A 23,000-nucleotide genomic window follows, 5' to 3' on the forward strand; every position below is an offset into this window, starting at 1 on the left:
TAAGACCTCCCTCCACCAGCTGTAACCTTGGAACACTGGCCTAAATACGTCCAGCTGTACCAGTTCTTGGGTAGGCAAGCTCAGCATCAGTGTTATCAGAAAACTAACTCTTACTAGGCCCTTGAAGGGCCTCTCCACCTGCATACTCGTTGCTCTGGATAAAGCCTATTTAATACACAGATATGAGTGGGTCGCCTGTGGCTGTGGAATGGAGTGATCTCACTCTTCTCCCCAGTCCACCATATGCTTTGCTGTCCTTGGCAGCATGGCTCTGTCTTCTCTTCGATGGGGACTTGTGCTGCAACTTCAGCTATTGGGAGATCGTGTTATTTTCAACCCTACTTTCTAAGCATCTGCCAAGAGTTCCTTTGGGCTTGGGTGTCTTATGGTCAGTTTATTTGGTGTTCAGTTTCTCTTCCATGAGAGCTCCTCTCTGTGCGGATAACAGTTGAAGAGGTGTGTGGGTTGGCTGTAGGAAGGGGGAAGGGGGAGTATTCTATGTCCCGTTCTCATTGTTTTACATTTTTAAGTCATTCCTCCAACATAGCGTGTATGTATGTGTGTATTGGTCTGAAGAGGGCAGTGGGATGACAGTGCCTGCTCAGGACGTGGGCATTTTGGCCACCGTGTGGCTTAAATAAATTTTTCTAATGAAATAAAGTTGAATGTATATTTCTACAGTGTGTCTTGTTGACTTCTGCCCTTGAAATTAGTGGTAGGGAAGGGTCTTAATTCGCAGATCTGAGGTTTCACATCTTAAAACTTTGGAGCAGGAAAGTACATAAAACGCTTTGTTTAAAATATAAAGTAGGGATTTCCCTGGTGGTCCAGTGGTTAAGGTTCTGTGCTCCCAGTGCAGGGATCGTGGGTTCGATCCCTGGTCGGGGAACTAAGGTCCCACATGCCTCATGGTGTGGCCAAAAAAACCCAAAAAACCAAACCAAACAAAAAAAATACAAGGTAAATAAACCTCTGAACTTGGAGGCCGGCGTGCTTGGGTCTGCCCTGTATTAACCAGTTTTCTGAGCCTAGGCCAAGGCCATTATAGTTCTCTCTTGACTCTGTCCATATCTAAAGAAAAAGAAAAATGATCATTTCTTCCAGCCCCTCACCTTCAGTCTCTGGAGAAAAGAAGACTACCAGTCCAGCAGGCCATGGCTTTTTTGTCTACGTTCTTATCTACCAGACTGACTACTCAGTTCTGATTGTTCTCCAGGTCAGCTGGTAAAATGTGTGGACCTCACAGATGATTGTTTCTGCTCTCCCAGACCTAGCGACTTGGCCTTTCCATAAAAATAGAGGTCTTTTTTTTTTTCCTTCAATTCACCCCTCCTCCATCCCCACCCCATGTTGAAGCACATTCCCTCCTCTGCCTATGGTAATTTACACACTCGTGTTGGTGTACACATCATTTTGTTTACGGTGAGTTTGATTTACTTTTGCCAAAGGGTAAGAATGGTGCATGGTGTCCTGTGCTAAGTCAGTTTTACTTCCTGAGTGTTCTTAAGCTTAAGTGCCACTACCCTAGAAACCAGTGGTTTGGGCATCATTTATTGCACTATGGTAGTCATTAGAGCTGTTTACAAATATTTCCAGCTTCCCACCTTCTGGGCACATGATAAGATTGTACTCCCTGGTCTTTTGTGGTTGGCTGGGCTATGTGCCTTGTGTTGGTAACAGTACTCTCAAAAATATAGTTGGCTTTTTATCTGATTTCAGGCAGTGTCATGTGACAGTAGCTGCCCTTTTCTAGACATATTTCTTAAATTTGATGTCTTTACTCATTCTCATGCCTCCCCAATTACTTTGGGGCACTTTGATCTTTTCAGTTGGAGAGCTGCACCTGAAGTCTCTTCCCCAAGCAGTTTAGCTTAATTGAAATGGTTTACTGGGTGCCACGGCCTTAATGAGGTCTTGGCTCTAAAACAATTTAAACTGCTCAGAGGTTTTAAAAAAGATATGATGGCCATACCGTTGTTTTGATCTTTCTTATGAGTAGGGTAATCAGCTGTCCCTGTGCCTGGCAGGGTTGCAGGACTTTCAGTGTTAAAACTCGGACAGTTCTGGGCAAACCCGGATGGTTGGTCACCCTCTCTACAAAGCTGAGTTTGAATTGTCACTAGAGTTTGAATTGTCATATGAGTGACTTTTGTCACTCCAAACACTTCTCCATTTTATCTATTCCCACTTAGGGATGAGAAGCAGTTGCTTCTGTGAACCAGTATGATTTCCGTAGTCTCTCTGGATCCCTATGGCTACTTGTAAGCTGGCCAGTTCTCTTCTGAACTCATCCTGCAGTGCTTTGTCAATGCAACCAATTGTATACAATTCCTGCTGCTAAAATTCTGTTATCTGATGCTTTCTCCTAGTTTATTAGGTAGATTATTAAAGTATGACTTCTAAGTTACTGCAGGCAACAGGTTTACCAAATACTTTGCTACTATATGACATGGGTTGCCATCCTTCCAGCCTCCAATAAGGTTTCTCTGCTGCCCTCCACATGTTATTGTCATACATATTAGGGTTTTTTGTTTTTGTGTTTTTGTAGTATGCAACATCCCCCTTTAGATTCCAATCTCCATATCAGTCAGGTCCAATTAGGTCATGCTGCAACAACAACCCTGAAATCTTCGCAGCTTCAAACAGAACGATTGCCTAAGGATGCCCTACCAAGAAAAAGAATTGGGGGCTAGTCAAGAAATATTCCCTTCCCACAGGGTAAGGGACTTTCATCACATCTGCAGAGTGGAACGTCACAATCACTAGGCTGCTGTGTCTCCCACTTGTCCCCTCTCTCCTTACTGCATTTATCCTGTCCCTGTTCCACCAGTGTATATTAGGTGTGTAGCACATGGCTTGTCTTTTTAGATTATAGTTCTCTAGCTCACGCCACATCTGAAACTGGTATAGGAACTACTGTGCATCGCTCAGATTCTTTAATTTGAACTTGACGTTGTGACTATAGGGAACTCTTGGGTTGTTTCCTTTGGTGGGGGGGAACATATAGTGAATATATTCCACCTGCCGAGGAATAGTGAGCTGGGAGATAATACTGACTAGCAGGGTCATTAGTAGTCCTCATTAATGTTCCCCAAATATTTCTGCCCTTGTCTTCCAAGCACACGATAGAATCGTACTTCCTGACATCCTTGTGGTTGGATGGGGCCATGTAATTAGTTCCAGCCAATAAGCTGTGAGTAGAAGTGACTTGTGTCAGTTCTAGGTTGGAGCATTTAAGCACAGGTTCAAAAACCTCCAATGCCCTCTTTTTCCTTCTGCCACAGTGACCAGCAATGCTCCAAATGGAACTGTTCATTAGTGTAGGTCCTGGAGTGAGGATGCCATGGAGTAGAGCTCTCAACTGGTTCCTGATGAACATGTAGTGTACATGAGAAAAAAACCTTTGTTGTCTTAAGCTACTGGGACGTAGGGTTTTTTACTAACTTTGCCTATCCTGACTGATACATTATTTACAGCCCCTACTGGGTGCCAGGCATTGACTAAGAGCTCATCACTACCTACCTCAGATAACATACACAAGATGAAAGGGGGGATGCATATAAACATAATATTTCATGGTTTTATTATAGAATAATGTGTATAGGACAGTGGCTATGTAAAGTTATTTACGGCAGGAGATGGATGTTAAGGAAAAGCTTCTTAGAGGATCTGAATTTTATTTTATTTAATTTTTAATCTTTTTATTTTGGCCAAACCATGTGGCTTGCAGGATTTTAGTTCCCTGACCAGGGACTGAATCTGGCCCACGGCAGTGAAAGCGCAGAGTCCCAACCACTGGACTGCCAGGGAATTCCCAGAGGATCTGAATTTTAAAAAATGAATAGGCTATCGAGTTAGGAAAAAGTTTCCCAGTAGAGCAAACAGTGTGAGGAAGGGCATGGAGATGAAACTAAGCACAACATATTTAGAAAACTGCATGTATTTAAATATTTTAAAATATATATTAATTATTAGCTTGAAACCTTAACTCTAGTGCTATCTCGTGGAATGGAAGGAAAGGAAGGAAATACTTCAAGTGTATGCTGTGTGATGCTTTCTGGGTTGGAAGGGCTGCAGCTAAAGCTTAAGGTAGGTATCAGAAGATTAAGGACTGGAAGATATGATCTAGTTTAGCACTGACCAGTAAAGATATAACGCAAGCCACATATATTATTTAAAATTGTCTAGTGGTCGTCACATTGAAAAGAAAAATAAGAAAAGGTATTAAACAAATTTTAGTTAACCCAATATATTAAAAATATTTCATTATGTAATCAACATAAAAAGTTATTAATGAGATGTCTTACATTATTTTTGTACTAAGTGTGTATTTGTACTGGTGAGTATTTTATACTTACAACACTTCTGCATTTCGATTAGCCACATTTCAAGTGCTCAGTAATCACATGTGGCTAGTGGCTAGTGTATTGGACGGCGTCTTTTCATTTTACTACAGAGGAAATAGAAGGAAACTAAATGACTTAGACAATATCACTGAATTAATTGGTGGTCCATATTTCCAGTATGCAGCTCTTTTGTCTACAGCACGATTTTTTTTCTTTTTCAAGGATTCCCCAAAATTCAGTACAGCAAAATAGGTCAACAGTGAGCTTTTTCACCCCTGAGGTAATTCTTATGTGGGCACATGTGAGATTTTGTTTCTAAGCAAACTTCCTGTAACAAAATTAAAATTATAAAATGGCTATAACTTACGATGTTTATTTTACATGCTGCTTTGCTCATAGAATATCAGTAATGCCAACAAACTTGACTTGCTTTACATGGCAAACATATACCAACTTAACTCATAATTCATCACTTGAATGCTGTCTTTATTACTGTTTTTTTTTTATTACCGTTTTCTCCTAGACCTTGTCCATACACATCAGGCATATCTATATTGTAAAAGTATGAGGTCAATTTGGACTTCTTTTCCCCTTTTGCTTAATATGAAATGCAGAATTAAATAATTGATAAAAGCAGGTAGTTTTATGTAATCTGAGGAATTCTAAATTGGAGAACGTTATATTCATAAGACTTATTAGAATTAGAATATTTATGTAAGAAGGGGTAGGAAAAGTTAAATGTACTATATTGGCATAAATATGTAGAAACATTGTCTAAAAAGAAAAACGAGAGATGACAGCAATGGCTTCATTGTGGGAGAAAGATGGGAACTGAGCCAATGACAGGGGTGGGAAGGAGACTCTTCGTCTCCCTTTTGATACTTTTTGATGTTTGTATGTGTGAATGTGTTACTTGTTCAAAATTTTATTTTTAAAAATGCCTATAATCAATCTTTTCCTTTTATAATGTCTATTTTTAAAAGACTTCTGGACTTTTTAAAAATAAATTTATTTATTCATTTTATTTTTGGCTGCGTTGGGTCTTCGTTGCTGCACGTGGGCTTTCTCTAGTTGCAGTGAGCGGGGGCTACTCTTCGTTGTGGTGCACGTGCTTCTCACTGCTGTGGCTTCTCTTTTTGTGGAGCACGGGCTCTAGGCGCGTGGGCTTCAGTAGTTGTGGCACGCAGGCTCGGTAGTTGTGGCTTGTGGGCTCTAGAACGCAGGCTCAGTAGTTGTGGCACACGGGCTTAGTTGCTCTGTGGCATGTGGGATCTTCCTGGACGAGGGATCGAACCCCTGACCCCTGCATTGGCAGGTGGATTCTTAAGCACTGCGCCACCAGGGAAGTCCCAGCCTTCTGGAATTTCGATTGGGATTTTATTGAATCTACAGATCAATTTGGGGTGAATTGTCATCTTAATATTGAATCTTCTAGTTCATGAACATGATATATCTCTCCTTCTGTGGTGTTGATAAGGAATTTTGTGTCTATGTTCACAAGTAATGCTGGTCTGAGGTGTGTTGCTTTCTTTTCTTGCATTGTCTTTATCTCGTTTTGGTAATGCTGGATTCATAAAACAAGTTGAGAACTATTTCCTACTCTGTTTCCTGAGTTTGTATTACATTGACATTATTCCTTAAATGTTTGTTAGGCTCCTCCAGTGAAGCTGTGTGGGCCTAGAGTTTTATTTGTGGTGCGATAACAAATTCAGTATCTTTGATGGATGCATATATTTGATTTTTCCTAAATCAGTTTTTTAGAAGTCAGTCAAAGGGGCTTCCCTGGTGGCGCAGTGGTTAAGAATCCGCCCTGCCAATGCAGGAGACACGGGTTCGAGCCCTAGTCCGGGAAGATCCCACATGCTGTGGAGCAACTAAGCCCGTGCGCCACAACTACTGAGCCTGCGCTCCAGAGCCCATGGGTCACAACTACTGAGCCCACGCGCCACATCTACTGAAGCCCACGCACTCTGGAGCCCATGCTCCACAACAAGAGAAGCCACCACAATGAGAAGCCTGTGCACTGCAATGAAGAGTAGCCCCTGCTAGCCACAACTAGAGAAAGCCTGCGTGCAGCAACAAAGACCCAACACAGCCAAAAAATAATAAATAAATATAAATAAATTTTTAAAATATAATAAATAAAACTCAAAGTTTTTTCTAAGTCAGTTTTAGTAATTTCTATGTGATGCCATTTGTATAGCACATCTAAGTTGCCAAATTTTTTTTTTTTTTTGCGGTACACGGGCCTTTCACTGTTGTGGCCTCTCCCGTTGCGGAGCACAGGCTCCGGACGCGCAGGCTTAGCAGCCATGGCTCACAGGCCCAGCCTCTCCGCTGCATGTGGGATCTTCCCGGACCGGGTCATGAACCCGTGTCCCCTGCATCGGCAGGCAGACTCTCAACCACTGCGCCACCAGGGAAGCCCTAAGTTGCCAAATTTATTGGCATTAAGTTATTAAAACTATTTCCTTATTATACTTTTTAAATCCCCAAGCTCTGTTATCTCCTCTTTTCTGGATTGGCAATTTGTGTTTTTTCTCTTTATTTTAGATCCTGCTAGCTACAGGTTTCTCAATTTTTATAAATTTTATTGCTCTTTAAAAAAATTTTAACTTTTGGTTTCATTGATTTTTCTCTGTCCATTTTCTATTTCATCAATTTCTTCTCTTTATTATTTACTTTATTCTATTTAATTTAATTTGTTCTTTTTTCTAGCTTTTTTAGATGGAGCTTAGATAATCAATTTTTGGACTTCTGCTATGAGCATATAAAGCTATAATTTTCCCTCTAAGCACTGCTTTAGTTGCATCTCAAATTTTTTGATATATTGTGTTTTCATTTTATGAAAGATATTTTATAATTTCCCTTGTGATTTTTTTCTTCAGTGATGGGTTATTTAGAAATATGTTGTTTAATTTGCAAATAACTTGACATTTCCAAATATTTTTCTTTTATTGATGTTCAGTTTAATTCCATTATAAGAAAACATACGCCCTGTAATCTTAATTATTTAAAATTTATCAAGACTTGTTTTATGGCTCAGCGTATGGTATACCTTGGTGAATTTTTTAAAATAAATTTATTTATTTTTATTTATTTTATTTTTGGCTGCATTGGGTCTTTGTTGTTGCATGCGGGCTTTCTCTAGTTGTGGCGAGCGGGGGCTACTCTTCATTGTGGTTCATGTGCTTCTCATTGTGGTGGCTTCTCTTGTTGCGGAGAACAGGCTCTAGGCACGCAGGCTTCAGTAGTTGTGGCGTATGGGCTCAGTAGTTGTGGCTCACGGGATCTAGAGCGCAGGCTCAGTAGTTGCTCTGTGGCATGTGGGGTCTTCCCGGACCAGGGATCGAACCCATGTCCCCTGCATTGGCAGGCAGATTCTTAACCACTGTGCCACCAGGGAAGTCCCTTGGTGAACGTTTAATGTACACTTGAAAAGAATGTGGATTCTGCCATTGTTGAGTGAAGTGTTCTCTAAGTATCAATTAAATAAAGTTAGTTAATAGTTATTCAAGTGTTCTGTATTCTTATTGATTTTTCTGTCTACTTGTTCTGTGAGTTTCTGAGAAAGGAATGATGAGATATCCGACCCTAATTATGGATTCGTCTATTTCTCCTTTTAGTTCTATCAGTTTTTGTTTTCATGCCTTTGAAACTGTGTTATTGGATGTATATACATTAGGTTTGTTTTGTCTTAATAAATTAACCTCTTTATCTTTTAAAAATGTCCTTTATTACTTGCATTATTCCTTGTCATGGAGTCCTCTTTGTATGTTATTAATATAGCCACTCCAGCTGACATATGATTAGTGGCTGTGTAGTTTATCTTACTCTAGCCTTTGACTTTTTAACTTATTTCTTTATATTTTAAGTGGATTTCTTGTACATAGCTGTGTTTTTTATACAGACAATATGTGATTTTTAAAAAATATTTATGTATTTATTTATTTGGTTGCACCAGGTCTTAGTTGTGGCAGGCGGGCTCCTTAGTTGTGGCATGCGAACTCTTTGTTGCGGCATGCATGTGGGATCTAGTTCCCTGACCAGGGATTGAACCCAGGCCCTCTGCATTGGGAGCACAGAGTCTTATCCATTGCCCCACCAGGGAAGTCCCAATATATGATTTTTAACTGGAGTATTTAGGCTATTTACATTTATTATAATTATCAATAAAGTTGAGTTTAAATCTATCATCTTGTTATTCTTTTTTCTAAGTTTCTTCTGTTCTTTGTTTCGTTTTTTCTTCTTTTCTTTCTTCTTTTGGATTAACTGAGAATTCTTCAGTGTTCTATTTTACCTCCACTATTGATTTGTCAGTTATACCTTTCTGTTTAATTTTTTTTAATGGTTCCTGTATTCTAGGGTTTACAATAGACATCTTTAACTTATTATAGTCTACCTTCAAGTAGTATTATACTACTTTACGTATAATGTCAGAGCCATGCAACAGTACACTTTTATTTCTTCCTTCTCATCCTCTGTGCCATTCTTGTCATGTATGTTACTTCTACATGTGTTCCAAAATTGATGTTACATATTACATTGTTGTAATTTTTAAACAATTGTTATTTAAAGAACTTTAAAAATTATATGCAATATATATTTTAAAATTTTACTTACATATTTACAATTTATAATGTTCTTATTCTTTGTATAGATATAGGTCTACATTTTTTATTATATTTGGAAAGGTTCCCACCCTTATTTCTTCAAATATGTAGCTAAGACAGCCCTGACCATGTCCACAACTCTGATCAGACTACATTTAGTGTTGTAGTGATTCTTCCAGTATGTGGCATACCTTGTACATAGTAGCTTCTCAGTAAATATTTGTAGAGCCATACACAGGATATTTCTTTAACGCTTTTTATTTTAAAATTTATTTATTTAAAGAGGAAATACAGGCTCATAGTAAATAACTCAAACCGACAAAAATATGTGTACTGTGAAAAATAAGTCCTTTTTTTCACCACAGTTACCAATGCCCTACCCCTCCCAAGGCAACCGCATTTTTATCCTCCCAGAAATTTCTGGGCATGTTCAAGCATGTTCAAAGAAGATATGGATATATATTCTTTTAAAATTCTTTTTACCCAAGTGATAGCATACTAGATATACTGTTCTGCATCTTGTTTTAACTTAATAGGTCTTGGTAATCATTCCATATCAGTATGTATAAAGCTACCTTATTCTTTCATTGGCTGCAAAACATTACATCAGGACTTCCCTGGTGGCGCAGTAGTTAAGAATCTGCCTGCCAATGCAGGGGACATGGGTTCTATCCCTGTTCCGGGAAGATCCCACATGCTGCAGAGCAACTGAGCTGGAGCACCACAACTACTGAGCCTGCGCTCTAGAGCCCGCGAGCCACAACTAGAGAAAGCCCGCATGCAGTAATGAAGACCCAACGCAGCCAAAAATAAATTAAAAAAAAAAATTACATCATATGGGTTATGGTTAGGGTTAAGGTTAGGGTTTGTATCATAATTTAACTGGTGCCCTGTTGATGGGTTTTTGTTACTGCAAACAATGTTGCAGTGAATATTCTACTTATTTCACACTAGATCTTTCTACACAAGTAAGTGAGGTACTCTAGCACATGTGGTCATACTGATGTTCTCTGTGTCATTTAAATTTTTGGTTTATGCTACAAACATTGTAAGAGAAATTTCCTATTTTTTGTTACAAGGAAAGGAGAAAAAATGTCAAGCACAGAGAGCACTGTAATTAAGAAAGCAAAAGAAATAACCTTAAGTGTGTTGGAATGTTTAGATGCCTGGTATTATAGACTTTGCATCAATAAAAAGGAAAAGTTTTCTCTTCTAATGAGCAAGTCTTAAGAAGAAATGAGCTAATGAGATATAAGCTCCCGCTTCTGATGCAACAGCTTTGGGAAAACACTGAGAAGCAGGTTTCCCTCCTGATGATAAGAGAAACACCAGGAGATTTAACCCCGGTCGTGTGTGGACTACAGCAGTGTGTGTCTTGAGAGTCTAAAAGACAAGAGAACTAACTTAACCCCTCGGCTTTTTCCTTGAATAAGCGCCAAAGTGAGAGAGCCTGTAGCTGTATAGCTGAAGTCTGAGAGGGATAACTGATGGCTCATCCCTCCTCAACTTCATGCAACCTGAAGAAGTCTTTAAGTGAAAGTTTCTTGTCCTGATACTAGGGACAGGAGACTGCAGTGGGAGGGGAGGAGTTGGTGCCACCACAATGGTGTGATAGTAAATGTTTAACAACCAGCTTTCCGAGGGAAAATATATATGTATAATACGTCTAAGTATACACGTTTTGTTTTGTTTATTAATAAATTTCTTTGTTTATTTTTTGGCTGCACTGGGTTCTCATTGCTGGGTGCAGGCTTTCTCTAGTTATGGCGAGCAGGGGCTACTCTTCATTGCAGTGCATGGGCTTCTCATTGCGGTGGGTTCTCTTGTTGTGGAGCATGGGCTCTAGAGCGCAGGCTCAGTAGTTGTGGCGCACGGGCTTAGTTGCTCCGCAGCGTGTGGGATCCTCCCAGACCAGGGCTTGAACCCGTGTCCCCTGCATCGGCAGGTGGACTCTCAACTACTGCGCCACCAGGGAAGCCCTATATTATTAAATTTTTAACAATGGCTGTGTTTAACAACTGACTCATTAAAATTCCTGGAGATTTAACAGTTGGTTCTCATGGTCTTTTTTGTGATGCTCCAGCATACACTGTATCACACTTCCTCATTTGCTCACAGTTTCCAAATAAATAAACCTCTTTGGTTTGTTAATAGCCTGGTGTTAAAAAAAAAAAAAGAATAAAAAGAAAATTATCCCATGAGATGGGGGAGGGAAGATTGGGCTGAACTGCGGGCCCCATCCTGAGCTCTCCTGGCCCAGTGAGGGCCTGACATCAGGCGAACAGGTCACATTTACAGTGAAAATTTTTGTGAGAGCCTTTGCCCTGAGTGGGGACGATTGAAGGCTGTGGGTTTCCTGATAGCCTCCCTTGCTGCTGTGGCAGCTCGCAGTCTGGCCATAACCTTGGGAGAATTGTTTTCCTCCTGTGTGGGGAGATTGACTGAAAAATGGAGCAGGCTGGACTTCCCTGGTGGCTCAGTGGTTGAGAGTCCGCCTGCCAATGCAGGGGACACGGGTTCATGCCCCGGTCCGGGAAGATCCCACATGCCGCGGAGCGGCTGGGCCCGTGAGCCATGGCCGCTGAGCCTGTGCGTCCGGAGCCTGTGCTCCGCAACAGGAGTGGCCACAACAGTGAGAGGCCCGCGTACCGCAAAAAAAAACCCCAAAAAACCCAAAACAAAATGGAGCAGGCTACATTATTGCTAGTTTGTAGTGAGTATGAAAGGCGAGAAAAACACCCTGCTCACCCCCAAGTCCTTCCTTGCCTCTCCTTTTTTTTTCCCTTTCCTGTTGTTACCCATCACATTCCCTGATGTCATTCCTGCCATTGTGAGCCGACAGGCCCTTCCCAGCCTGGGGGACAGCCGGTAAGTCAGGAGGGGAGGTGGAGCTGTGGAGGTGGGGGAGTGGTGGCCACACCAACACCGTGGAGTTGGGCTGGGTCTGAGTGGAACCCCAGGGATGTTCCCCAGCCCATCCTTCCCAAGAACCAATGAGTAAAATTCGGAGCCTCCCACCTGAGGTCATGGAAGCAGGCCCTGGAGTGGAACTTGGGGTGGAAGACGGCCTCCTCTGTCAACTGATTCATTCTCCAGAATTCAACTTGTTCTCTGACTCGGTGGTGTTTGAAAGCAACTTTATCCAGGTACCCTTGTGCAGCTCAGGCCAGCTCTCCTTCCCTTTCCAAGCCTGTTCCCGGGGACTGGTCCACGGATGCCAAGGCCCCTGAAAGCCCTGGGGAGGAGGAAGAAGCCAGGAAAGCCAGAGAAACGAGAGGGTCTGGGTCCCGAGTTCCCCTCAGTTTGTGCCCACAGCATCACGGGACTCCCTGCAGGTCAAATGCTTTCGGGAAATAGAGTGACACCTGCAGGAGACAGCAGAACCCACTCTCCAGGCAGAGTTCATAGGCACCCTCCCGGGGCCGCTAGTCCACACTGGCTGATTAGAGGGGATGAAAGCAGCTGTAGTCCCTGCTCTGAAACCCAACCTGCTTTCTGGGATATTATTACACAAATACCCTTGCCTGAGACCAAGGTCCCTGGATAAATTAGCCTTGCCCAGATTCTACCATCCCCCAGAAGAGTAGTAATATGACCTATGGAAGTGAGTGTTTGTGGCCTGGGAAGCATGGAGACACCAGGAGTGCAGGGCGGTCATTTCAATCCGTGTGACATCTCGCCAAAGTGCTACCCACTTCCCTCCAGTGGTCTGGCTGGTGACCACCTGTGCTCCGTTGCAGGTATGGCATAACCAGTCAGCAAGCTGTGTGAGAGGCAGGAGATGCAAAGAGAGATCAGATAGTGTCCCTGGACAAGAAGCTTGTGAATTTGTAGCTTTAAAGGACATAGTATAAAATGGTAGCTGTTGGGCAGTTGTGGAAGGCTTCCCAGAAGACGGAGTCGTAAGCCGTTCTTTCAGGCCTTGCTGAGACTTTGGTAGAAGAGCAGGGGGAGGACCTTCCAGGCAGAGGGACTTCAAGTTCCTGGGTGAAGGCAGGAGGCTGGAATGCACTGGAGGGTCTGCAGTCAGGAATCCATTCGGTGGAGTTGAATTCACAGAGCAGCGAGCTACTCTCTGACGAGGTCCCCCAAAGGTTCATGGCTCCTGGTGCTCTCTGGTCCCTGCACCACCCCAGGGAGCTGCAGAGCTGGGCGATCAGCTGGCAGCATGGGGGGCGTGGGGGGGGGGGCGTGCTCATGTCTAACACACACTCAGAGGAGAATTAGCAGTATCGTGGGAAATCCAGACTCAAGGTATCAAATTCTAGTCATGTCCTTGGGTGTGAGATGATGGCGGCAGGTTTATTCTCCTAATATGTTCTCTTTGGCCTAGTATTAAAACTTTAGATTCTCTGGATGGACGCTAGGTGACTCAGGCAGCGAGAGACTCAGACTGTGCCAGGGAGGGGGAAAGACTGCCTGCTGAAGCTGGCCCTCGGCAGAGCTAAAAGTGGCCTTGAACTTATGCTGTTCCCTCCCTTCCCTCTCCTCAGCATCACCGTCACTATCGTCACCGCCAAGAAACATCACCCGCAAACATTTACTTATTACTCTCAGTGTGTGTGGCCCTCTGTGTTTTGTAGCACATATGAATTTCATTCCACAACATGGGCTCCAAGAAATGTTCTTTTTTTTTTTTTCAAAAATCAAAATTCACTTTTCTTGGGGCACCATCTACTCAGGCTTGTGGGAACTAACATTTCAGTCATTCCTGGGGCTTTCGCCTGGTCCCCAGTTCCACCACGGGCTGTGAATGGCCCCGATGGTCTTACAAAGCCTAGGATATTGGGAGAAGGCCCTCTGGTCTTGGGAATGCAGGGGTCACTCCTCAGATGTTCCTTACCCTGGTCCCTGTGGTTCCTTAGAGGCTACAGACCTGGTGCTTCTCTGCCCGCCCTGGAGAGTGAGGTAGGGGTGTCTTAGCTAAGACACTGTGCCCCAGTGCCAGGCATCCATCTCCCTGTCCTGCCACAGCCCCGAGTGCTGCAAGAGAACAGGTCCTTATTACACTCAAGACCCAGCAACAAGCCTGGCACTCCCTCATCTTGGGAGAAGCTCCCCTCACTCTCCCTCATCTTGGGAGAAGCTCCCCTCAGCTCTTTCCTCACTTTCCTCCCCTTCTGGAAATTTCTTCTCACAGTCTCCCTTTCAGACCATTAGAAACCTGTGCTGGGGCTTCCCTGGTAGCGCAGTGGATAGGAGTCTGCCTGCCAATGCAGGGGACACGGGTCTGATCCCTGCTCCGGAAAGATCCTCCATGCCGCGGAGCAACTGGGTCCATGCTCCACAACTGCCGAGCCTGTGCTCTGGAGCCCATACGCCACAACTACTGAAGCCCGCGCGCCTAGAGCCCATGCTCCGCAACAAGAGAAGCCACCGCAGTGAGAAGCCCGCGCACAGCAACGAAGAGTAGACCCCACTCGCCACAACTAGACAAAGCGCGCATGCAGCAACAGGGACACAACACAGCCAATAAATGAATGAATGAAGAAAGAGAGAGAGAGAGAAAGGAAGGAAGAAAGAAAGAAAAAGGAAGGAAGGAAGGAAGGAAGGAATCTGTGCTGGCTTCTTACTAGTGCATCCTTTTAAAATTAGTAAAATGCAAAGGACTCTAAGTCTCTCTGGGGAGACCCACAGGAAAGATAGATTCAGGTCATGACCCAGTCCAGTGTGCCACACACCTGCAAGAAGCACAGGTGCTCTAAGCCTGTCGCCAAGTTGAAGAGCCGTTTTCTAGCATCTGTAACCTTCCACCCCTGTCTTCTGCTTCTCTCTGACCCATGTACCTGGGGCTGATTTCTAGGTCGCTAAACCCGGGAACTGGATGGATGTCTGTGACGGGTCTACCACTGTGATCCTCGGGGTGACCTCCTCAGTGCCCTCCTTGCCACTCCCCAACGTCCTCCTGATGGCCAATGTCACCTGGCCCCAGGGTCAGTTTTCCACCTGGAGCACACCTGATAGTGCCCCAGTCATCACCCTCAGCAGGTAAAGAAAGGCTTGAGGGAGGGGCCCGGAAGGGGCAGGATGAATGACTGCGTTGTTTTGCAGCTGGACTTTACTTATTTATTTTTTTATTTTGTGGCCTTTGTGTTGTTTTTTTTTAGCAACATAATTTTCTTTTTTTAATTGGAGTAAAATTGCTTTACAATGTTGTGTTAGTTTTTGCTGGACTTTAGCTGAGAAGAAAGGACAGTGTTCTTTAGCTGATGAACTATACAGACTTCATTCATTCATTTAACAAGTATTTACTTAGTATCTATGTGTACCAAGCGCTGTGCTTGGTGCTGTGCTAGAGCACCAATCCCTGTCTCGGCCTAGTTTTTGAGAATCTTGGCTTCCTTTTGCTTATGTTTTTTTTGTCAATATTGACTTAGAGGTTTTCAAAAAGAAAGGTGAGCGATATGATAGTCAAATAGGATTATGAGGTGTTGAGATTGAAAAAAAAATACCGGATGTATAGGAGACCTCCGTCCATTTTCTTAATCTTTCAGCACAGTTAATCAGGATCTAGGGAGGAGGAGACCTGAAAATAGAGCCAGAAAACCTTAGTTCCATTTCCTGCTTAAGAAGATCTAAACTTGGGTAAATCACTTAGCTTCTCTGAGCCACAGTTTTAAATTCTGTAAAATGGAATTAATACTACTTATCTTTCCTTCATCAAAGGGTTGTTGTGAGGACTAAACGAGATATCATACATCGACTCTCAGCCATTGTTATTGGTGTGGGCAGATTCTTTAATAACTAAGGCCCTGGAAATCAGAGAAGAGTCGGTCTTAGTGATCATTCCCACTCTCAGACCATGAGCTTTCTCCCTTGGGTGTCCCCCAAGCAGAGGTGAGCACCTAGTGAGGTTGACCCAAGCTCTAGGAAGGCACCAGCTTGGTTGATTAAAATCACTGATGCCTCTGCCATGGGAATTTCCTGATTGTGTCTAGGATTCTCCCACTGAAGTACGTGGAGCTACGAATCTGCGACCGGCTCCAACGCATCCTGAGGGTTAGGACAGTGACTGAAAAGATCTACTACCTGAGGCTCCACGAAAAACACCCAGAGGCTGTGTTTCAATTCTGGATCCGCTTGGTGAAAATTCTGTGGAGAGGTCTGTCTATCACCACAAAAGACCCGAGAATCCAATTCTCTCACTGCCTGGTGCCCAAGTTGCCCTGCAGCTCCACCGAAACAGTAAGTTTCACCAAGATCCCGCCAAGAGATCCGTAGGGTCAGCTGGGAATCGGAAACATATCACCTCCCGAGAACTGATGGGTATTACAGTCTAGTGTTGTGTGGGGATGAGCAGACTTCTTTTTCAAGGGTCAATGATACACACACACCAAATTGAGGTCTACAGACATAAAAAGTAAATTAATTTTGTTTTCCAAAAAAAGAGCTATAAAGTACTTCACTCAGTTAAAAATTGTTTGCTGTTTTTTGCTGGTTTTTTTTTTCTTCAGTGTTATAAAGGAATAATAATGCTCACTGAAGAAAATCAGAAAATTACAGAAAAATCACCCCTACTTCTCTCCAGCCCCAAGCAATCACTTGGAACATTTTGGCATATTTCCTTCTATTCTTTCATCTTAATTTTTAATTTATATATTTGAGGACATTAAATATATATACATTTCTGAATGTTGCTTTTTTTTCCAATTTAGATTATATCATAAGCATTTTTCCATTTCTTTTAGAAGCCCTTTATATACATCATTTTGGTAATTTCATGCTATTCAGTTGTATGAATGGGTTAAAATTTACTTCACCATTCCCCTAACATCATTCATTCAGAGTTGTTTAACATTCAGAGTTGTTTCTGACTTTTCATTATTGTAACTGATGCTACAACAAGCATTTATGTATCGTCCACATTTCTGATTGTTTTCTCAGAATTGATTTTTAGAAGCAGAATTCAAAGGGTACAGACATTTTTAAGGCTCTTGATACATACTGCCGGATTATTTCCAGAAAGTTCCTACCAAATTATACTCTCTCCCATAATATGAGTGACTGTGTCACTGTATCCTTATCACAATTGAGAAGTATAAATTTTAATTTTCTAGTGTGATAGGCTGAAAAAAAGTGGATTCTCTGATTTTTCAATGAATTTGAACACTGACCTTTTTTATTTTTGCATTGGCTCTTGTGTTCTTTGGCCATTTTTCTATTGGCAGCTTTGCATTTTTCTAAATTGATTTGTAAACCAGAGCTTTTTATATATCAGGATTTTTAAGCCTTTAATCTCAAGTTTTTGCAAATATTTCCCCTAAGGATTTGCTTTTCCCTTTTCGTTTATTTAAGGATTTCTTTTCTTTTCTTTTGACCCATAGAAGGCTTTCCCAGTACCTGCTTAGGGTAGAAGGTCAGGAAGGAAAAGCTTGATAGATTGGATAACCTTAAACCTTCAGATTTCAGGATGGAAACACTTTCCTCGTCTCGTGTAAGTGGCATACTTTAGGCACTCTATCACTGACTTTGAAAGTCAGCTCTGCTGCTCTGGTTCACAAGGTTCAGAGCCTGTGCTCTGGGCAGATAGCCACAGCAGCCCATCAGGCAGAGAGGTGATCCTGCTAGGGCCCCATTTTTGGTCTCATGATTCGAGGGCTTGATGTTGAAGGAGCAGGTTCCCAGGACTAGGCTGGCAGACACAAGTGAGTTCCTTCAAGGTTATGGCCCGAGGAAGCCAAGGGCTACCAGGGAGCAGACCTGGCCATCTGACTGCACATTTCTCCATCCAGTCTGGAAGCAGCCTCCTGTCATCCTGCCAGTCCAGTGAAAGCTCCATGAAAGCTCTTGGCAGCCGAGCAGACCAGTGACTGTTTCTCGAATCTCTCAGGAAGGTCCCAGCTCACAGCAGACAGGTGGGTCCTCCGTGCAGGCAGCGCTGGCATCCCTTCCCGCAGCACAGAGCCATGGTGCGGGGAGGGGTGGGGGGCGGGGGGCGGGGGCGGGGCGGCGGTCAGTGACACCCTCTGCCCACCCATCTCAGTTCCTTCTCTTCACTTTAGACCTTTGCATGTGACGTGTCCCCTTAATTTTATTATAAGCCTGTCCTTGGGAACAGGGTCAGTGGCTGATTGAGCTTAATAGTCCCTAGGTAAACCCTAGTGTTTTCATATGGAATGTGTTCAGTAAAAGGAGTGAGGGATGAATAAATTAATAAAGCAGGCTCATGGAGTTATATATTGACTATCTCCAGTCCCAACTCGCAAGGGTCCCTTGGGTAAGACAATCCCAAGGCCTCCTTGCCTCACTTGTCTATTCTGTAAAATGGACAGAATAGACATTAACCCACATGGGAGACCACTGCTGGCTCCGAAGTTTTACTAATCTACTAAGTCATTGTGTTAGATTCTTTCTGTAACAAGAGATAGAAAACCAAAGCAAGATTGTTTAGTCGATACATTGAAGAAGTACAACTTGTAGGGTATCATCAAAATGCAAAATTTTTTCCTTTCCTTTATAATTTTTTCAGCGGGAGAAGTTGTCTTCTTGCCCCTGGATAAAAGCTGGTCTCTGAGCAGGTCCCATAGCATATATGGGCTCCCTCTTAGAATATAAAAGAGTTCTTTGGTCCCTTTAAACTGCAAAAGCAGCATCAGTTCTGAAATTAAAACATCCAGTGCCTGAAAATTATCAAAACTCTAAAGTGATCACATCACCCCCCCTTCAGTCAGCTTGGCCTCATATTAAGATGGCCCTTCATGTGGGGACTGGACCTTCACTCCTCTCCTTCTGTTTCCTGATTTTAAAGCTGGCTTTTTCTCTTAGGAGCTTTCTTGGGTTCCTTGAAGTCCTCACCCCAATGCAAGGCCCCCCGCTCAGGCCCTGGCTCTGCAGGCGTCCATGCACTCAGGCACTAGCTGTCAGAGTCCCCTCACCTTTAAGGGAGTCCTTGCAGGTAGTGTCTACAGTGGCTCGAGGCGGGCTCTTTCTCTCCGGTACAGTTGACACCTTGTCCTCAGGAAATGTCCTCTCAGACTTTGACCAGCTACTGGAGGGAGGACTGTGCCTCCTAGACACAGAAGCAACTCCTCTTCACTCTGTCATCAAAGAAACCTGCTCTCCCGGTTCTGCCACCCTCCATTGTTTCCTGGGTGGGAGTTGTGCCCCGCCACCTACTGGGTCTCCCAGACCCCAGGGGCCACTGCTCAAGGTCTCTGGGTGTTCCCAGGAAGCCTCTGTGGTTCAGCTGGAGGGGAACGAAGGAGGAGCTCTGTACAAAGGACTCTCCACACCTCCTCTCTCTCAATGCTTTCATAGCCTTGCTCTGGGGCAGGGTCCCAGCTGTGGTCATGCTGGGTCAGTTCTCCCAGGTCATGGTGCACCTTTATATGTACTTTCCAGTCTTTTTTTTTTTTTTTTTTCAACTTCAAGATAGTATTCTTGAATTATAATGTAAAATTTTCCTCTTTGGCTACTCTTACTATTTGTATGTTGGATCATCTTTGCGTATCTAATTACCTGCCACTTTCTCTGTTTTATTCTTGAAACTCTCCTGCTTCTTCCCTTCTGTTTCTCTTAGGGCATTATCTGCTTCGTTTGTTTTTGGGTTCTTTCTGGCTTTAGGCTTCATTTAGGAAGTAATTTTTACTTCTTTAGAAGTGTCTAATTCTTTTCTCAGTTTTATCACCACATTTGTAAATCTTTTATTTATATTTTATATTTTTATTTTTTAGGCTGTACCACGCAGCTTGTGGGATCTTAGCTCCCCAACCAGGGATTGAAGCCGGCCCTCGACAGTGAGAGCACGGAGTCCTGAACACTGGGCCACCAGGGAATTCCTGTAAATATTTTGAATTCTGACTTAGTTGTTCTTTCATATGTTCTGTCCTTGTCTTAACTTCTTTTAGCTCATTTTGAAATGCTAGGTTGCACTTTTCATTTGTTTTGCAGGCACATCTTTTTAGTGTGCATTCATTGTCTGTAAGGATTTAGGATGCTTCATAGCCTCTTTTCTTTTCTTTTTTTTTTAATTTTTGGCCACCTTGGGCAGCATGCAGGATCTTAGATCGAACCCGCACCCTGCTGCATTGGCAGGCAGAGTCTTAAACACTGGACCGCTGGGGAAGTCCCAACCTCTTTCTTCCTTATATAATTTTGTGTTGCCTTGGATTATGATCTCTGATGTGAACGTTTTTCCTGAACCTTTGCGGGTGAGGGGCTGGTCAAGGCAGCTTTCTGGTTTGGGCTCCCGAGCTCCCTCTTGTGTCATTTTTGTGAAGTGTTTATGGCCTTGTATTTTTTACGATTCCAGGGCTGTGTTCCTCTATCCTATCTTTCCCTGACCTTTCTCTTTTCTTTGCTTCTGTTGTTCCTGTCCTACTCAATTTGGATTCCATTTCCAGTGGTTTTTCCTTGTTTGAGGACGCGTCCTGCAAGGGAGAGTGTTCTGGTGGTTCTGAGAATTCTTAAGGCACATACTTCACCAGCCTCTGCAGACTGTACCACGGACCCCTTGCACTTACTTCCAGTTTCCTTCTCAAATCGGCTGGCTGCACTTTCCACTGAGAAGCTGCGGGAGATATAGGAGCTCTCCTGTTTACAGGCACATCAGATGCCCTGTTGCTTCTCTCTGCTTCCTCTCACACAGATACTGACACCCTGTGGGCCCTGGAGCTGTCTGTAGCTGTAATATTTTATCTGAGCTTTTCTCAAACAGGCCTTTTTCTGTGGGACTCATGTTGGCCTAAATTGGAGGGGCAAGGGTTAACCCCCAAAGAGCCACTGTAAGTTTGATTCCATATCAGAGATATTACTGGCTCAGGAGAAAAAAAAAATTTTTTTTAATGTAAAATTTATTTATTTATTTATTTTTGCCTGTATTGGGTCTTCGTTGCTGTGCACGGGTTTCTCTAGTTGTGGAGAGCAGGGGTTACTCTTCGCTGCAGTGCGCGGGCTTCTCATTGCAGTGGCTTCTCTTGTTGCCGAGCACGGGCTCTAGGCATGCGGCCTTCAGTAGTTGTGGCACACAGGCTCGGTAATTGTGGCTCGTGGGCTCTAGAGCGCAGGCTCTAGAGCGCAGGCTCAGTAGTTGTGGCGCACGGGCTTAGTTGCTCCGCGGCATGTGGGATCTTCCCAGACCAGCGCTCGAACCCGTGCCCCCTGCATCGTCAGGCGGACTCTCAACCACTGCGCCACCAGGGAAGCCCCAAAAGTTTTTATATTAGTTTCTCAGCTTGGAAGTTCTTGTACCATATATCGTTTCAGACCTCAAACCAGTATTGGGACAGTCCCAAAGATAAGAATTTTCAGCAGAGACTTTTGTTTTGACCCAGAATCCAAGTTGATATAGATGAGCTTGTGGCACTGGATGGATTTCTTTCTGGTGTCCCAGATTTCTTTCTGGTGCCGGGAAGGTGGCTTTGAAAGTCCTGGACTTATGTAAATACCTCAGTTAATGCCCTACCTAGCTCTGGCCCAAGACTTTATCTCCTGTGTCACGTGTCCATAAAAACCCAAGGCCTGGGTCACCAAGACTGGCCAGTCCCTCAGGCAGCCCCGCTTTAGCTCATACTTCGCTGATCTTTAATTTTGGTCCCTGGGATTTTTACTTTACTTTTTGTGAGTTTAACAATGCATTTAAAATTGTGTAGATTATATTTTATCCAGCATTTCTAGGTGTTTTGTGGCAAATACATTTTTAGATATAAGGCCATATTGCCAGTCTCTGGCTAAATAACCCTAAAATTAATTTCATTGGGGAAAAAAAAACCTCACTGTACTTATCTCTGAATAGTAAATGTGAGTGATTTTTATTTTCTTTTGGGTGCTTTTTTATAGGTTTTGTTTTTCATTTAAAATAAGCATGTATTTCACTTAAAATCAAAATTTTTTTAAATTTTAGCCCAGTGTGTGTTTTTCTAGACACACAAGTGGTTGTGATTATTTTTTCGGTTGTTATTGTTTTGGAGAACTGTCTGAGGTTTTCTTTGCACTTATGCTGAGAGCTGGCAGGCTATAGTGGGCATCAGGCAGGTCCCAGTGGGTTCAGGTCTTGCCTTTGACTCATAACATGTTACATTCTCAACACATAAAAGCAAGGCTTAAGATTTGGAGGGGCATCTGTTCCACTTCAGCAGAGATGCCTTCACTCCAGCCTCCCTCCCGCTTGGCTTTCTCTGCTCAAGTTGCTTGTAGGTACCTCATGCCATGAATATGTGTTGTCACTGCCCATCATTTCCATATTTAGATCTAGGTTCAAGGCACTCATGCTGGAAAAGACGTAATTTTAAAAGTTTCAGAATTAGATTCTTAACAATGCTTTCTTTTTCTTCTATTGCTTTCAATGACCCCGATATCCTGGGCTACTCCAGAAACACCGATACCACCACTGAAATAGACAATTTCAACTGCTCTGACAAGACACCCTCTCCAGTGGCATCCCCTGTCAATTCGAATATACCCATGAGAGCCACCTTGAACCACAGTCTCTGGGAACAAGAGAACCCAGAGGAGCACTTCCTGCAGGCTCCTGTAGCCAGTTCCCTAGGAGAGAACTTCCTGGGACCCTAACACCTAGCCAAGACAGGGTCATCTTCCCAGGCTTCATTCAGTCCACTTGCTACAACCTTCTATAATGCTCTTTTCCTATTGTGGCCCAGATGACCATGGGAGAGGTAAGATGGTGTTTATAACAAGGTGCTTCGGTACTTCCACCAATAAACCTCCAAGTGAGTCCCTAATTGTTATAGGTTGTGTTATGGGGGGTGGAGGTGGGGAGGGGCTGGAGAAGGACTAATTAGGAGCAATAGCTCGCTCCTTGGGAAATAAATGGAAAAAACATTCTGTTAGCTCAGTTGAAACCCCCAAACAGCCAAGCAAAGCCAAGAAAGCCAGTCCAGAGGAAAGGACCTGGGGAGCAATCCAACTTCCTCTTACAAAGGGATGGGGGAAACAGAGACAGGGCTGCTACAAGCCCAAAGTGAAAGAATCCTGAGAATGATGGCGATCAACTAGGAGATGTTTTTGTGTTGCCCCACTTACCTCAAACAAGAACGTGAGTCTTCCTGCCCCATTCCCTGTGTTAAGGTAAAGCTATGAAAGG

General features: G+C 43.4%; 1 protein-coding gene across 1 annotated transcript; it reads left to right on the top strand.

Moving 5' to 3' along the window:
* The first annotated feature begins 11,952 nt into the window (after positions 1 to 11,952).
* GARIN1A (golgi associated RAB2 interactor 1A) lies at positions 11,953 to 22,468 on the top strand. The gene is given in 6 exon segments (XM_065884020.1): positions 11,953 to 12,105; positions 14,763 to 14,947; positions 15,898 to 16,144; positions 17,692 to 17,739; positions 17,741 to 17,814; positions 22,270 to 22,468. Coding segments are annotated over 6 exon segments (906 nt in total).
* Positions 22,469 to 23,000: the final 532 nt, after the last annotated feature.

This window comes from Phocoena phocoena, chromosome 9 (assembly GCF_963924675.1).
Source record: "Phocoena phocoena chromosome 9, mPhoPho1.1, whole genome shotgun sequence".
In the NCBI taxonomy this organism is placed as follows: domain Eukaryota; kingdom Metazoa; phylum Chordata; class Mammalia; order Artiodactyla; family Phocoenidae; genus Phocoena; species Phocoena phocoena.